The sequence below is a fragment of the Tachyglossus aculeatus genome, chromosome 2, assembly GCF_015852505.1.
Source record: "Tachyglossus aculeatus isolate mTacAcu1 chromosome 2, mTacAcu1.pri, whole genome shotgun sequence".
In the NCBI taxonomy this organism is placed as follows: domain Eukaryota; kingdom Metazoa; phylum Chordata; class Mammalia; order Monotremata; family Tachyglossidae; genus Tachyglossus; species Tachyglossus aculeatus.
Window position 1 is genome coordinate 170057102 of NC_052067.1, and position 17820 is coordinate 170074921.

The 17820-nt window shown below is 43.8% G+C and overlaps 1 protein-coding gene across 1 annotated transcript in view; it reads left to right on the forward strand.

Annotated features, from left to right (window-relative positions):
- ABCC9 (ATP binding cassette subfamily C member 9) overlaps window positions 1–17820 on the forward strand; it is a 351651-nt gene that overhangs the window by 145628 nt on the left and 188203 nt on the right. Inside the window, exons 14-16 of the mRNA XM_038765661.1 lie at window positions 679–787; window positions 12143–12250; window positions 17601–17673. Of these exons, the coding sequence (XP_038621589.1) occupies window positions 679–787; window positions 12143–12250; window positions 17601–17673 (290 nt within the window). The remainder of the gene's footprint in view (window positions 1–678; window positions 788–12142; window positions 12251–17600; window positions 17674–17820) is intronic.

Below are 17820 nucleotides of genomic sequence, written 5' to 3' on the forward strand. Positions count from 1 at the left end.
TTCCAGGCTGTCCATCCATCCATCCCCTGGCCCTCTCCTCCTTCCCCTCCCTTCTGTCCTTCTCCAGCCCAGCCCGCAACCTCCGCTCCTCCACCGCTAATCTCCTCACTGTACCTCGTTCTCGCCTGTCCCGCCATCGACCCCCGGCCCACGTCATCCCCCGGGCCTGGAATGCCCTGCTCCCTCTGCCCCTCCGCCAAGCTCACTCTCTTCCTCCCTTCAAGGCCCTGCTGAGAGCTCACCTCCTCCAGGAGGCCTTCCCAGACTGAGCCCCTTCCTTCCTCTCCCCCACGCCCCCCTCTCCATCCACCCATCTTACCTCCTTCCCTTCCCCACAGCACCTGTATATATGTATATATGGTTGTACATATTTATTACTCTATTTATTTATTTATTTATTTATTTATTTTACTTGTACATTTCTATCCTATTTATTTTATTTTGTTGGTATGTTTGGTTCTGTTCTCTGTCTCCCCCTGTTAGACTGTGAGCCCACTGTTGGGTAGGGACTGTCTCTATGTGTTGCCAATTTGTACTTCCCAAGCGCTTCGTACAGTGCTCTGCACATAGTAAGCGCTCAATAAATACGATTGATTGATTAATAAATACGACTGAATGAATGAATTAATGAACGAACTGCTATCGTTGACCTATACTTTTACCCTTTCATTTTTTCAGCGTCCAGAAGCTGAATGAGTTTCTGCTCAGCGATGAGATCGGTGACGACCCCTGGAGAAACAGCGAAGGCCCTTTGACCTTCGAGTCGTGTAAGAAGCACCCGACTTCTGTAAGTTCTTCTTTCTGGACTTCCCTTGAGAAAAGGGCAATAAATAATAATTAAGGTATTTGTTAAGCACTTACTCTGTGCCAGGCATTGTACTAAACAGCGTGGCTCAGTGGAAAGAGCCCGGGCTTTGGAGTCAGAGGTCACGGGCTCAAATCCCGGCTCCGCCACTTGTCAGCTGTGTGACTTTGGGCAAGTCACTTCACTTCTCTGGGCCTCAGTTCCCTCATCTGTAAAATGGGGATGAAGACTGTGAGCCCCCTGTGGGACAACCTGATCACCTTGTAACCTCCCCAGCGCTTAGAACAGTGCTCTGCACATAGTAAGCGCTTAATAAATGCTATCATTATTATTATCATTATTATTAGGGACCATCTCTATATGTTGCCAACTTGCAGTTCCCAAGCGCTTAGTACAGTGCTCTGCACACAGTAAGCGCTCAATAAATACGATTGATTGATTGATTGATAAAAAGAAACCCGAGGGGTGAAGGTCGGAGGGGGCAAGGGGATTGACTGCTTTAAAGCCCATGGTGAGGAGTTTCTGTATGGGCAACCATTGGAGGTTCTTGAGGAGTGGGGAGATGCGGACTGAGCGTTTTTGTAGAAAAATGATCCGGGCAGCAGAGTGAAGTATCAATCAATTGTATTTATTGAGCGTTTACTGTGTGCAGAGCACTGTACTAAGCGCTTGGAAAGTGCAAGTTGGCAACATATAGAGACAGTCCCTACCCAACAGTGAGCTCACAGGGAGAGACAGGAGGCTGGGAGGTCAGCGAGGAGGCTGACGCAGTCCTCCAGGCAGGAGAGGAGAAGTGCTTGGATGGGAGAAGTAGCAGTTTGGATTGCCTGAATCAACCCTGGATCACCTCTACGGTGGCCTTCCTTCGCTCCCGTTCACAAGCCGCACGGAGCATTGCCGGCCGAAATCCAGAAAATAATAATGATAATAATGATGTTGGTATCTGCTAAGCGCTTACTATGTGCCAAGCACTGTACTAAGTGCTGGGAGAGATACAAGGTGATCAGGTTGCCCCAGGTGGGGCTGCGAGGTCTTCCTCCCCATTTGACAGATGAGGTCACCTCGTACAGTGCTCTGCACACAGTAAGCGCTCAATAAATACGATTGATTGATTGATTGATCCAGCTCAATTTCATCCACCTCAATTTCATCCACTCCTCTGCCAGAGAATGTGATTTCTCCAGACTAATTGAGTCCCATACCCATTGCTCACCCCGGTTGTTTCAGATGCTTAAATCTGAGGTGAGGCCCCGTGGGGGGCTGACATCTCCATCCCCATTTGCCCTCGGGTCAGGCAGCATGGCTCGTTGGAAAACAGCCCGGGCTCTGGAGTCGGAGGTCATGGGTTCAAATCCCGGCTCCGCCACTTGTCAGCTGTGTGACTTTGGGCATGTCACTTCACTTCTCTGAGCCTCAGTGACCTCATCTGGAAAATGGGGATGAAGACGGTGAGCTCCCTGTGGGACAACCTGATCATCTTGTAACCTCCCCAGCACTTAGAATGATGATGATGGCATTTATTAAGCGCTTACTGCATGCCAAGCACTGTTCTAAGCGCTGGGGAGGTTACAAGGTGATCAGGTTGTCCCACGGGGGCTCACAGTCTTCATCCCCATTTTTACAGATGAGGTACCTGAGGCCCAGAGAAGCAGCATGGCTCAGTGGAAAAGAGCCCGGGCTTTGGAGTCAGAGGTCATGGGTTCAAACCCCGGCTCCGCCAATTGTCAGCTGTGTGACTTTGGGCAAGTAACTTAACTTCTCTGTGCCTCGGTTACCTCATCTGTAAAATGGGGATTAAGACTGTGAGCCCCACGTGGGACAACCTGATCACCTTGTAACCTCCCCAGCACTTAGAACAGTGCTTGGCACATAGTAAGTGCTTAATAAATGCCATTATTATTATTATAAGTGACTTGCCTAAAGTCACACAGTGCTTTGCACATAGTAAGCGCCTAATAAATGCCATCATTATCATCATCATCAATCGTATTTATTGAGCGCTTACTGTGTGCAGAGCACTGTACCAAGCGCTTGGGAAGTACAAGTTGGCAACATATAGAGACAGTCCCTACCCAACAGTGGGCTATTATTCCCATCCCCCTCGCCTTACCTCCTTCCCCTCCCCACAGCACCTGTATATATGTATATATTTGTATGTATTTATTACTCATTTATTTTATTTGTACATATTCCTTATATTTATTTTATTTTGTTAATATGTTTTGTTTTGTTCTCTGCCTCCCCCTCCTAGACTGTGAGCCAGCTGTTGGGTAGGGACCGTCTCTAGATGTTGCCAACTTGGCCTTCCCAAGCGCTTAGTCCAGTGCTCTGCACGCAGTAAGCGCTCAGTAAATATGACTGAATGAAGGAATGAATGAATCTCTCCTCCAATTCCTCCCAGTCTCCCCCCATCTTTTGCCCCTAATGAGCCGGCCACCTACTTAATTGAGAAAATCGAAATCGTCAGGCATCATCTCCCTAAACTCTCTCTTGTTCCTCTCTGGTCCCTCCCTCCTCTGGCCCCTTTTCCAACTCTCCCATCTTTCCCACAGCGTCTGTAGAGGAGATCTCCCGCCTCCTCTCAAAATCCACCCCCCTCCACCTGGACATCCGACCCCATTCCTTCGCACCTCATCAAAAAAACTCGTCCCCTCTCTACTTAGATTCCTGGCCACCATCTTCAACCATTGGCTCTCCAGTGGCGTCTTCTCCACTGATTTCAAACATGCTCACGTCCCCCCATCCTAAAAAAATCCCAGACTTGATGCCATGGCTCGTCCAGTTATCCCATCTCCCTCCTAGCCTTCCTCTCCCAAGTCCTCCATCGAGTCGTCTACACCTGCTGTCTCCCCTTCCTCTCCTCCGATTCTCTCCTGGCCCCCCTCCAATCTGACATCCGTCCCTTTCGCTCCGCAGAAACTGTCATCTCAAAGATCACCAGTGATCTCCTTCTTGCTAAATCCAATGGCCTTTACTCCGTACTAATCCTCCTTATATTATTATTATTATTATTATTATTATTATTATCATTATTATTATTATTATTATCTCCTCTAGCAATCCGGCTGGGAAAGATGGGGGAGTAAAGAAGGGGCATTATGAGCCCAATATGGGAGAATCAATCAATAAATTGAGAAGCAGCGTGGCTCAGTGGAAAGAGCCCGGGCTTTGGAGTCAGAGGTCATGGGTTCAAATCCCACCTCTGCCACTTGTCAGCTGTGTGACTTGGGGCAAGTCACTTCACTTCTCTGGGCCTCAGTGGCCTCATCTATAAAATGGGGATGAACAGTGTGAGCCCCCTGTGGGACAACCTGATCACCTTGTAACCTTCCCAGTGCTTAGAATAGTGCTTTGCACATAGTAAGCACTTAATAAATGCCATTATTATTATTATTATTATTATAGTATTCACTGAGCACTTACTGTGATCAGAGGACTGTATTGATTGCCATAAATGCCATTATTATTATTAATTATTATTATTATTATCACTTGGGAGAGTACAATTCATTCATTCATTCAGTCATATTTACTCATCATCATCATCATCATCATCGCATTTATTGAGCACTTACTGTGTGCAGAGCACTGTACTAAGCGCTTGGGAAGTACAAATTGGCAACATATAGAGACAGTCCCTGCCCAACAGTGGGCTCACAGTCTAAAAGAGGATTGAGCGCTTACTGTGTGTGGAGCACTGTACTAAGCGCTTGGAAAGTACAATTCGGGCAACAAATAGAAACAATCCCACCCCCAACAACGGGCTCACAGTCTAGAAATGGAAGTTAATAAAGTGCAGGCAGGGGAAGCAACAGAGTATAATCAGTTAGTGGTATTTACTGAGTGCTTATTTTGTGCAGAGCACTGTACTAGTTGCTTGTAGGAGTAGAGTAGAGCTCCTGGACAGGATCCCTGCCCCCAAGGAGTTTACAGTGACTTTTTCTCATCTGATTCTCTTCTGTCTACCAAGGAGCTTGGTACAGGGCTATGGCCCTCGAGAGCAAGCACTTAATAAATACCATAACCAAGATTATCAGAGTAAATTAAGTGGTTCCCTGAGTGTTTATAAATATCCGAAGTTATTATAAGGAGTAGGATTAACTGGGATTCTGCTGATATGTGCACTTTCTATGCAGCACTGCCAGATTATTTTCATGTTTTAAATACAAAAAAATAATGTTTGGCTTTGCTTGCAGACTAGTGCTTTCTGCCTAATTGGATAGTGAGATAGAGAGAGGAGACCGAGAGGCTACAGTTGTTTTATTTATTTTACTTTTAGACAGAGTTTCTTCGTGGGAAAGGCGGGACGGTATTTTTTTTAATGGTCCCCCTCTCCATCCCCCCATCTTACCTCCTTCCCTTCCCCACAGCACCTGTATATATGTATATATGTTTGTACATATTTATTACTCTATTTATTTTACTTGTACATATCTATTCTATTTATTTTATTTTGTTAATATGTTTGGTTTTGTTCTCTGTCTCCCCCTTTTAGACTGTGAGCCCACTGTTGGGTAGGGACTGTCTCTATATGTTGCCAACTTGTACTTCCCAAGCGCTTAGTACAGTGCTCTGCACACAGTAAGCGCTCAATAAATACGATTGATGATGATGATGATGATAAGCGCTTACGATGAGCCAGGCGCTATAGTAAATGCTGGAGTAGATACAAACGTATCGGGTTGGACTCAGTCCCTGACTCACATGGGGCTCACAGTCTTAATCCCCATTTTCCATATGAGGTAACTGAGGCCCAGAGAAGTGAAGTGACTTGCTCAAGGTCACACAGCAGGCAAGTAGAACCCTATCTACTAGGTGAGAGGCCGCTTCCTCTGCCACTTCTCCTAAGCCCTTGGGAAGCATAGTATAGAAGAGGATCTTCATTTGACAAAACAGGTGCTCAATAAATCCTACTGGGGATAAGAAGGAGGAAACTGAGGCTCAGAGAGGTTAAGTATCTCACCCACGGTCACACAGAGAAAGAGTGGCAGAGGTGAGACTAGAACCCATGTTTCATTCATTCATTCATTCATTCATTCTTTCATTCTATCGTACTTATCGAGTGCCTACTGTGTGCAGAGCACTATACTAAGCGCTTAGGAAGTTCAAGTTGGCAACATATAGAGACAGTCCCTACCCAACAGTGGGCTTACAGTCTAGAAGGGGGAGACAGAGAACAAAACAAAACATATTAACAAAATAAAATAAATAGAATAAATCTGTACAAATAAAATAAATAGAGTAATAAATCTGTACAAACATATATCCATATATACAGGTGCTGTGGGGAGGGGAAGGAGATAAGGCGGGGAGAGGGGGAGAGGAAGGAGAGGACTCATTTGACAAAACAGGTGCTCAATAAATCCTATTGGGGATAAGGAGGAGGAAACTGAGACTCAGAGAGGTTAAGTATCTCACCCACGGTCACACAGCGAAAGAGTGGCAGAGGTGGGACTAGAACCCATGTTTCCTGATGCTTAGCTCATCCGTTTCCCTCTCTTTCATTCATTCATTCATTCAATTGTATTTATTGAGCACTTACTGTGTGCAGAGCACTAGACTAAGCGATTGACTCTAGACTGTAAGCTCCTTGTGGGCAAGAAATGTGTCTACCAACTCTGTTGTATTGTACTGTATTGTATTGTATAGAGAAGCAGCGTGGCTCGGTGGAAAAGAGCCCGGGCTTTGGTGTCAGAGGTCATGGGTTCAAATCCAGGCTCTGCCAATTGTCAGCTGTGTGACTTTGGGCAAGCCACTTCACTTCTCTGGGCCTCAGTTCCCTCATCTGTAAAATGGGGATGAAGACTGTGAGCCCCCCGTGGGACAATCTGATTACCTTGTAACCTTACCAGCGCTTAAAACAGTGCTTCACACATAGTAAGCACTTAATAAATGCCATCATTATTATTATTACTCTTAATCCGGCAAGCGCTCAGTAAATACCATTGATGATCAATTCTTCAACATCTCTGTGCCTCAGTTACCTCATCTGTAAAATGGGGATGAAGACTGTGAACCCCACCTGGGACAACCTGATCAACTTGTATCTCCCCCAGCGCTTAGAACAGTGCTAGGCACATAGTAAGTGCTTAACAAATACCATCATTATTATTATTCTATTTCTTGAGTGCCCCAGGAGTGCTATGAACTGTATGAACTCCCCATCCCCCCAGCCTTACCTCCTTCCCCTCCCCACAGCACCTGTATATATGTATATATGTTTGTACAGATTTATTACTCTATTTATTTTATTTATACATATTTATTCTATTTATTTTACTTTGTTAATATGTTTTGTTTTGTTGTCTGTCTCCCCCTTCTAGACTGTGAGCCCACTGTTGGGTAGGGACCGTCTCTATGTTGCCAACTTGTAATTCCCAAGTGCTTAGTACAGTGCTCTGCGCACAGTAAGTGCTCAATAAATACGATTGAATGAATGAATGAACTGTACTAAGCGCTTGGAAAGTACAGCAGAAGCACAAGACACATTGCCCGTTGGCTGATTCCTAAATTAACCCGATAATCCTGTGCTTTCTGCTGCACCTTGTCTGTTGGCATCTGGCCACTGTCAGCTATTTGTGTTCTGGAATATAAATATTCCATATAAATATATATGGAATATATATATATATAAATATAAAAACTCCTGGTGTTTGATTTCTCTCTATCACCCAGTGATTTGCAGGGTTTGAGAAAACTTTGCTTCCCTATTTTAATTTTCCCGTGGTGGTTAAAAAAAAAATAAAAAAAAAAAACATTTTCATGGAACAAGGAAGCAATCAGAGTACTGGATTTGAGGCTGGTCAAACTGTATTTTTATATTTCAAATTGACAGTTAAGGTCCCCTCAACCCTAGGTAAGAAATATAGGTTGTAGATGGTGAGTTCTCACGGACGTTGGAAATCAGAAAAATAAAGCGTTCGTCGAATTGGTCACAGTGGAACTTCCCCCAGTGGCCGCGTTGGACAAGCCGGTCAAAGGGACCCTTGGCTTTTTAAAACTATTTTTAGCTCAGATGAAATTTAATCGCATCATAATTGGCCCCAAGTGTCACAATGTTCCTGGCTGTGTTTTTCTTTCCCTTCAGGGATAGCGGATCCCGTAGGGCTGAAGAAATGTTCCGGTCGCTTGTTTCAAATATGTCTCCAGCCTACAAATAACCTTTAACCCCGGCAAACATTAAACATTAACATTAACATTAGGGTTAACATTAACCCTAAACTCCGTTTAGGAGGTTTTTTTGTTGTTGTTGTTCTCCAGAGAGAGAAGTGCCACTTAAATAGTGCGTATCTGCCTTCATGTTAGAGTGGAAGCTCTCTGTGGATGGAGAACAGTCCAGTGCTCTGCACACAGTAAGCGCTCAATAAGTACGATTGAATGAATGAATGGCTTCTGCTGTACTTTCCAATCAATCAATCAATCAATCGTATTTATTGAGCGCTTACTGTGTGCAGAGCACTGGACTAAGTGCTTGGGAAGTCCAAGTTGGCAACACATAGAGACGGTCCCTACCCAACAGTGGGCTCACAGTCTAGAAGGGGGAGACGGAGAACAAAACATATTAACAAAATAAAATAAATAGAATAAATATGTAACATATAAAATAAATGGAGTAATAAATACATACCAACATATATACATATACAGCTCATAGCACTCCTGCGGGGCTCAAGAAATAGAATAATAATAATGATGGTATTTGTTGAGCACTTACTGTGTGCCAAGCGCTGTTCTAAGCGCTGGGGGAAATACAAGGTGATCAGGCTGTCCCAGGTGGGGCTTACAGTCTTCATCCCCATTTTCCAGATGAGGGAACTGAGGCACAGAGAAGTGAAGACAAGTTGCCAACTTGGACTTCCCAAGCGCTTAGTCCAGTGCTCTGCACACAGTAAGCGCTCAATACATACGATCGAATGAATGAATGAAAAGAGACTTGCCCAGAGTCACACGGCTGACATGCAGCGGAGCGTGTTCTAAGCGCTGGGGAGTTTACAAGGTGAGCAGGTTGTCCCACGTGGGGCTCACAGTCTTAATCCCCATTTTAATAATAATAATAATAATAATGATAATGGCATGACTTTTAGACTGTGAGCACACTGTTGGGTAGGGACTGTCTCTATATGTTGCCAACTTGTACTTCCCAAGCGCTTAGTACAGTGCTCTGCACACAGTAAGCGCTCAATAAATATGATTGATTGATGACCCCAATAATGATAATAATAATAATAATAATGGCATGATCCCAATAATAATAATAATAATGACATTTATTATGCACCTACTATGCACAAAGCGCTGTTCCAAGCGCTGGGGAGGTTACAAGGTGACAGGATTAGAACCCACGACCTCTGACTCCCAAGCCCGGGCTCTTAACGCTGAGCCACGCTCCTTCTCATCTATTCATCATGGTTTTGGGGAAGCGTTTACTATGTGCCAAGAATTGTGCTAATCACTGGGATAGATATAAGATCAGCGGATTCATTCATTCAATCGTATTTATTGAGCGCTTACTGTGTGCAGTGCACTGTACTAAGCGCTTGGGAAGCCCAAGTTGGCAACATGTAGAGACGGTCCCTACCCAACAGCGGGCTCACAGTCTTGGACGCAGCCCCTGGCTCACGTGGGGTTCACAATCTAAAGGGGAGGGAGAACAAGGTATATAATAATGGCATTTATTAAGCGCTTACTATGTGCAAAGCACTGTTCTAAGCGCTGAGGGTGATACAAGGTGATCAAGGTTGTCCCACGGGGGGCTCACCGTCTTAATCCCCATTTTACAGATGAGGGGACTGAGGCCCAGAGAAGTCAAGTGACTTGCCCAAAGTCACACAGCTGACAAGAGAAGCAGCGTGGCTCAGTGGAAAGAGCCCGGGCTTTGGAGTCAGACGTCATGGGTTCGAATCCTGTCTCCGCCACATGTCTGCTGTGTGACCTTGGGCAAGTCACTTCACTTCTCTGAGCCTCAGTGACCTCATCTGTAAAATGGGGATTAAGACTGTGAGCCCCAGCATGGGACAACTTGATCACCTTGTATCCCCCCCAGCGCTTAGATCAGTGCTCTGCACATAGTAAGCGCTTAATAAATGCCATTATTAAGTCCTTGCCCTCGTCTATCACTCGGCCGACCTCTCACCCCCGTCCCACCTCTGGCCTGGAATGCCCTCCCTCCTCAAATCCCACAGACAATTCCTCTCTCTGCTCTTCAAAGCCTTACTTTCATCCCACCTCCTCCCAGAGGCCTTCCCAGATTAAACCCCCCCTTTCCTCTTCTCCCAATCCCTTCTGCGTCCCCCTGACTCGCTCCCTTTATTCATATATATGTATGATGACATTTATCTCCCCCTCCCAGCCCCACACCACTTTTGTCCATATCCCTCATTGATTTATTTCTATTCGTGTCTGTCTCTCCTTCTAATAATAATAATAATGATAATAATGGCATTTATTAAGCACCTGTTATGCACAAAGCACTGTTCTAAGCGCTGGGGAGTTTACACGGTGATCAGGTTGTCCCACATGGGGCTCACAGTCTCAATCCTTCTAGACTGTGAGCCCACTGTTGGGTAGGGACCGTCTCTATATGTTGCCTACTTGGACTTCCCAACGTTTAGTACAGTGCTCTGCACACAGTAAGCGCTCAATAAATACGATTGAATGAATGAATGAATAATAATGATGATGGCATTTATTAAGCGCCTACTATGCACAAAGCACTGTTTTAAGCGCTGGGGAGGTTACATGGTGATCAGGTTGTCCCACATGGGGCTCACAATTCTTAATCCCCATTTTAATAATGATAATAATAATGATGATGGCATTTATTAAGCACCTACTATGCACAAAGCACTGTTCTAAGCGCTGGGGAGTTTACACCATGATCAGGTTGTCCCACATGGGGCTCACAGTCTTAATCCCCATTTTAATAAAATAATAATAATAATGATGGCATTTAGTAAGCGCCTACTATGCACAAAGCACTGTTCTAAGCGCTGGGGAGTTTACATGGTGATCAGGTTGACCCACATGGGGCTCACAGTCTTAATCCCCATTTTAATAATAATAATAATAATAGCATTTATTAAGTACCTGCTATGCACAAAGCACTGTTCTAAACGCTGGGGAGATTACAAGGTGATCAGGTTGTCCCACGTGGGGCTCACAGTCTTAATCTCCATTTTAATAATAATGATAATAATAATAATGGCACTTATTAAGCGCTTACTATGTGCAAAACACTGTTCTAAGCACTAGGGAGGTTACAAGGTGATCAGGTTGTCCCACATTGGGCTCACAGTCTTAATCCCCATTTTAATAATGATGGCATTTATTAAGCACCTACTATGCACAAAGCACTGTTCTAAGCACTGGGGAGGTAACAAGGTGATCAGGTTGTCTCACGGGGGGCTCACAGTCTTCATCTCCATTTTACAGATGAGGGAACTGAGGCACAGAGAAGTGAAGCGACTTTCCCAAAGTCACACAGCCAACAACTGGTGGAGCCGGGATTTGAGCCCATGACCTCCGACTATGTGCAAAGCACTGTTCTAAGCACTGGGGAGGATACAAGGTGATCATGTTGTCCCACGGGGGGCTCACAGTCTTAATCCCTATTTTCCACGTGAGGGAACTGAGGCCCAGAGAAGTGAAGTGACTTGCCCAAAGTCACACAGCTGACAATTGGCGGAGCCGGGATTTGAACCCATGACTTCTGACTCCAAAGCCCGGGCTCTTTCCACTGAGCCATGCTGCTTCTAGACTCTAAGCTCTCTGTGGGCAGGGAATGTGTCTGTTTTATTGTTATAATGTACTTTCCCAAGCACTTAGTGTATTCATTTATTCATAACAATAATAATAATAATTATTATAGTACTTGTTAAGCACTTATATGTGCTAAGCACTGTTCTAAGGGCTGGGGTAGATACAAATTCATCGGGTTGGACACAGTCCCTGTCCCACATGGGGCTCACACTCTTATCCCCATTTTACAGATGAGGGAATTGAAGCACTCAATTATATTTATATATATATATATATATATATATATATATATATATATTCAAATCCCGGCTCCGCCAATTGTCAGCTGGGTGACTTTGGGCAAATCACCTAACTTCTCTGGGCCTCAGTTCCCTCATCTGTAAAATGGGGATGAAGACTGTGAGCCCCCCGTGGGACAATCTGATCACCTTGTAACCTCCTCAGCGCTTAGAACAGGGCTTTGCTCATAGTAAGTGCTTTATAAATACCATTAAAAAGAAATCGTATTTATTGAGCGCTTACTGTGTGCAGAGCACTGGACTAAGCTCTTACTTGACTCTTTCTCCCTGTGGCCCACAGCAGCCGAAAACAATAAACAGGAAGCAGCCGGGGAGATACCATCTGGACACCTATGAGCAATCATCAAGACGGCTTCGACCCGAGGAGACCGAAGATGTGGCCATCAAGGTGAGTACTGGCTTTCAAACATTCACTCTGGATTGTCCGTCCAATTTACAATGCAACATCAAGAGCCTGGGCTTGGGAATAATGATGATGATCATTAATGATCATTAATTAATTAATCATTAATATGATGATCAATCAATCATATTTATTGAGCGCTTACTGTGTGCAGAGCACTGTACTAAGCGCTTGGGAAGTCCAAGTTGGCAACATCTAGAGACGGTCCCTACCCAACAGTGGGCTCACAGTCTAAAAGGGGGAGACAGAGAACAAAACCAAACATACTAACAAAATAAAATAAATAGAATAGATATGTACAGGTAAAATAAATGAATAAATTGAGTAATAAATATGTACAAACATATATACATATATATACATTCAATCATATTTATTGAGTGCTTACTGTATGCAGGGTACTGTACTAAGCGCTTGGAAAGTAGAATTCCACAGTCTAAAAGGGGGAGACTGAGAACAAAACCAAACATACTAACAAAATAAAATAACTAATAATAATAATAATGATGACATTTATTAAGTGCTTACTATGTGCAAGGCACTGTTCTAAGCGCTGGGGAGGTTACAAGGTTGTTCAGGTTGTCCCACATGGGGCTCACAGTCTCCCCCTTTTAGACTGTGAGCCCACTGTTGGGTAGGGACTGTATATGTTGCCAACTTGTACTTCCCAAGCACTTAGTACAGTGCTCTGCACACAGTAAGCGCTCAATAAATACGACTGATTGATTGATTGATTAATCCCCATTTTACAGATGGGGTAACTGAAGCCCAGAGAAGTTAAGTGACTTGCCCAAAGTCACACAGCTGACAAGTGGTGGAGTCTGGATTTGAACCCATGACCTCTGACTCCAAAACCCAGGCTCTTTCCACTGAGCCAAAATAGAATAGATATGTACAAATAAATAAATAAATAAATAAATAGAGTAATAAATATGTACAAAAATATATACATATATACAGGTCCCCCTTCCCCATCCCCGCCTTACCTCCTTCCCCTCCCCACAGCACCTGTACATATGTATATATGTTTGTATGGATTTATTACTCTATTTATTCATTTATTGTGCTTGTACACATTTATTCTATTTATTTTATTTTGTTAATATGTTTTGTTTTGTTGTCCGTCTCCCCCTTCTAGACTGTGAGCCCATTGTTGGGTAGGGACCGTCTCTATATGTTGCCAACTTGGACTTCCCAAGCGCTTAGTACAGTGCTCTGCACACAGTAAGCGCTCAATAAATATGATTGAATGGGTTCTGATCCCGGCTCCGCCACTTGTCAGCTGAAGTCACTTCACTTCTCTGGGCCTCAGTTACCTCATCTGGAAAATGGGGATCAAGAATGTGAGCCCAACATGGGACAACCTGATCACCTTGTATCTATCCCAGCACTTAGAACAGGGCTTGGCACATAGTAAGCACTTAACAAATACCAAAATTATTATTATTATTAAGCTCATCGAGCCCGTCTCCGCCAAGGAGGTTCTCCGTAACCTCAGCTTTTCCGGGCTCACAATTTAGTGTGGCCCAAAGGATAGAGCCCGGGCCTCGGTGGGGCTTCCCTTCCTCTCCCCCTCGTCCCCTTCTCCATCCCCCCATCTTACTTCCTTCCCTTCCCCACAGCACCTGTATATATGTATATATGTTTGTACATATTTATTACTCTATTTATTTATTTTACTTGTACATATCTATTCTATTTTATTTTGTTAATATGTTTGGTTTTGTTCTCTGTCTCCCCCTTCTAGACTGTGAGCCCACTGTTGGGTAGGGACCGTCTCTATATGTTGCCAACTTGGACTTCCCAAGCGCTTAGTACAGTGCTCTGCACACAGTAAGCGCTCAATAAATACGATTGATTGGTTGATTGATTGGGTGTCAGAAGGACCTGTGTTCTAATCCCAGCTCTGTTACTTGTCTGCTGTGTGACCTTGGCCAAGTCACTTCACTTCTCTGGGCCTCGGTTTACCCCCTCCGAGAAACTTCCCAGTTGAGACGCAGCGTGGCTCAGTGGAAAGAGCCCGGGGTTGGGAGTCAGAGGTCGCGGGTTCTAATCCCGGCTCTGCCACTTGTCAGCTGTGTGACTTTGGGCAAGTCACTTCACTTCTCTGGGCCTCAGTTACCTCATCTGGAAAATGGGGATTAAGATTGGGAGCCCCACCTGTAACAACCTGATAACCTTGTATCTCCCCCAGTGCTTAGAACAGTGCTTGGCACATACTAAGTGCTTAACAAATACCATCATTATTATTATTATTATTATTATTATAGAGAGATGACGACTGTGAGCCCTATATGGGACAGGGAATGTGTCCAACCCGATTAGCTAGTATCTACCCCAGCACTTAGTACAGTGTCTGGCACATAGTAGGCACCTAACAAATATTATTATTATTATTATCATCAATAGCCAACGGAACTGCTGTCAGTGGTAAGAAGAAAATTTACAACACCCGGACATAAACATTTTATGACATATAAAAGATGAAGTTGATTTTTAAAAGCTTTTAGGAAATATTTCCTTGTCATTTAGATCTCAGATAAACTACCCTGTAGTTCAGGGGGGAGGTGAATAATAATAATGATGATGATGAATATATGATTATACTACTACTACTACTACTACTACTACTACTACTACTAATAATAATAATAATAATGACAATAAACAGACATTCCCTGTCCACTATGTGCTTACAGTCTAGCTCGTTCTCTGATCAGTTTTCTGATCACATTCCAGACCAATTATTATAATTATTATCACCATCATCACTATCATTATTATCATCTTCATCATCATATCCGGTAAATAGCAGAGTGACAACTCACTCTAGGACAGAAAAGGCATAGAAAAATCGAACAGTGTGGAAGAACTGAAAGCATTGTAATTCAATTGTCCCCAACCATCCTCCCCCAAACTTTCGCTTTAACGTTCTGACCTAAACAATTGGCCTAAATAACTTCTTTCATTCATTCATTCATTGAACCGTATTTATTGAGCGCTTACTATGTGCAGAGCACTGGACTAAGCGCTTGGAAAGGACAGTTCGGCAACAGCTAGAGGCCAATTCCCACCCTACTCACAGTCTAGAAGAGGGAGACCCTGACTTTTTACGGAAGAAAGCCAACCGAACCGCTGTCGGTGGAAAGAATAAAATTTACTACTTCCCAACATAAACATTTTATGACATAAAAAAGATGAAGTTGATTTTTAAAAGCTTTTAGGAACTATTTCCTTGTCATGTGGATCTCAGATAAACTACCCTGTAGTTCAGGGGGGAGGTGGTGGTGGTGGGGGGAAAGTGTGCATATATGCCCTGCTGTTGCATCAGTACAGTGCTTTGCACATAGTAAGCGCTTAATAAATGCCACCATTATTCTTATTATTATTATCAGAGCTGTTCTCTTCAGCCTGGTTTTCAGTCCCACAAATTGGAAGTTGGAAAAGGGTCATGGATTAGCCCCGTTTGTCCTAAAAAGGCAAGATTGAGCAGCGGTTCTGAGAACCAATTAATAATGATGATAATAATAATAATGATGATAATAATGATGGTATTTGTTAACTGCTTACTATGTGCCAAGCACTTTTCTAAGCACTGAGGGGGATACAAGGTAATCAGGTTGTCCCACATGGGGCTCACAGTCTTCATCCCCATAATAACAATAATAATAATAATAATAATAATAATAATAATGGCATTTGTTAAGCACTTACTATGTGAAAAGCAGTGTTCTAAGCGCTGGGGGGGATACAAGCTGATCAGGTTGTCCCACGTGGGGCTCACAGGCTTCACCCCCATTTTACAGAGGAGGGAGCTGAGGCTCAGAGAAGTAAAGTGACTTGTCCAAGGTCACACAGCAGACATGTGGCGGAGCCGGGATGAGAACCCATGACCTCTGACTCCCAAGCCCGGGCTTTTTCCACTGAGCCACGCTGCTTCTCTTTTACAGATGATGATGATAATAATAATAATGTTGGTATTTGTTAAGCGCTTACTATGTGCCAAGCACTGTTCTAAGCGCTTGGGGAGATACAAGGTCATCAGGTTGTCCCACGTGTGGCTCACAGTCTTCATCCCTATTTTACAGATGAGGGAACTGATGTCCAATAATCAATGTTGTCCCATGTGGGGCTCACAGTCTTCATCCCCATTTTACAGATGAGGGAACTGAAGCACAGAGAAGTGACGTGGCTTGCCCAAAGTCACACAGCTGACAAGTGGCGGAGGCGGAATTAGAACTCATGACCTCTGACTCCCAAGCCCGGGCTCTTTCCACTGAGCCACACTCTTAGAGGTTGATTCCTCCCCTCAGCCCCACGCCGCTTATGTCCATATCTGTCATTTATTTATTTCTATTCTTGTCTGTGTCCCCCTCCGGACTGTCAGCTCCTTGCGGGAAGGGAAAGTATCCGTCAGGAAGGCAGGCAATTGTATTTTGAAATTGTCGTATTTTTAATACGATTGAAGAACCTTTTGACTTCCATCCTTCACTCATTCATTCATTCAATCGTATTTATAGAGCGCTTATTGTGTGCAGAGCATTGTACTAAGTGCTTAGAAAGTAGAATTGAGCAACAGATAGAGACGGTCCCTACCCAACAACAGGTTCACAGTCTAGAAGGGGGAGAAAGATCAATCAATCAATCAATCAATCGTATTTATTGAGCACTTACTGTGTGCAGAGCACTGTACTAAGCGCTTGGGATGTACAAGTTGGCAACACATAGAGACAGTCCCTACCCAACAGTGGGCTCACGGTCTAAAAATGACAGATGACAGATGACAAAACAAGTAGACAGGTATAAAAATATGGTCTCTTTTAAGCACTTACTATGTGCCAAGCACTGTTCTAAGCGCTGGGTAAATACAAGGTGATCAGGTTGTCCCACGTGGGGCTCACAGTCTCAATCCTTGTAGACTGTGAGCCCACTGTTGGGTAGGGACCGTCTCTATATGTTGCTAACTTGTACTTCCCAAGCGCTTAGTACAGTGCTCTGCACACAGTAAGCGCTCAATGAATACGATTGAATGAATGAATGAATCCTCATTTTACAGATGAAGTAACTGAGGCTCAGAGAAGTGAAGTGACATGTCCAAGGTCACACAGCTGACAAGCGATGGAGCCGGGATTAATAATAATAATGATAATAATAATAATGATGGCATTTATTAAGCACTTACTATGTGCAAAGCACTGTTCTAAGCGCTGGTTCTAAGGATTAGAACCCATGACCTCTGACTCTCAAGCCCAGGCTCTTGCCACTGAGTCACGCTGCTTTCATTCAATTATTCCTTTATTCCTTCCATAATGATTGTCTCTAATCTTCTTTCCAGGTGACAAACGGATTCTTTTCTTGGGGAAGCGGGCTGGCCACGTTATCCAATATCGATATTCGAATTCCAACAGGTAAGCGGTCTTCGATTAGCCAAATCGAATTATTTGTATCAGTAAAAACGTATTCATTTTAATTTAAAAAAATAATAAATACTAATGAAGAAAGGTTCTTGAAATGGTGTGACCTTCTGGAAACTGAGAAGCAGCGTGGCTTAGTGA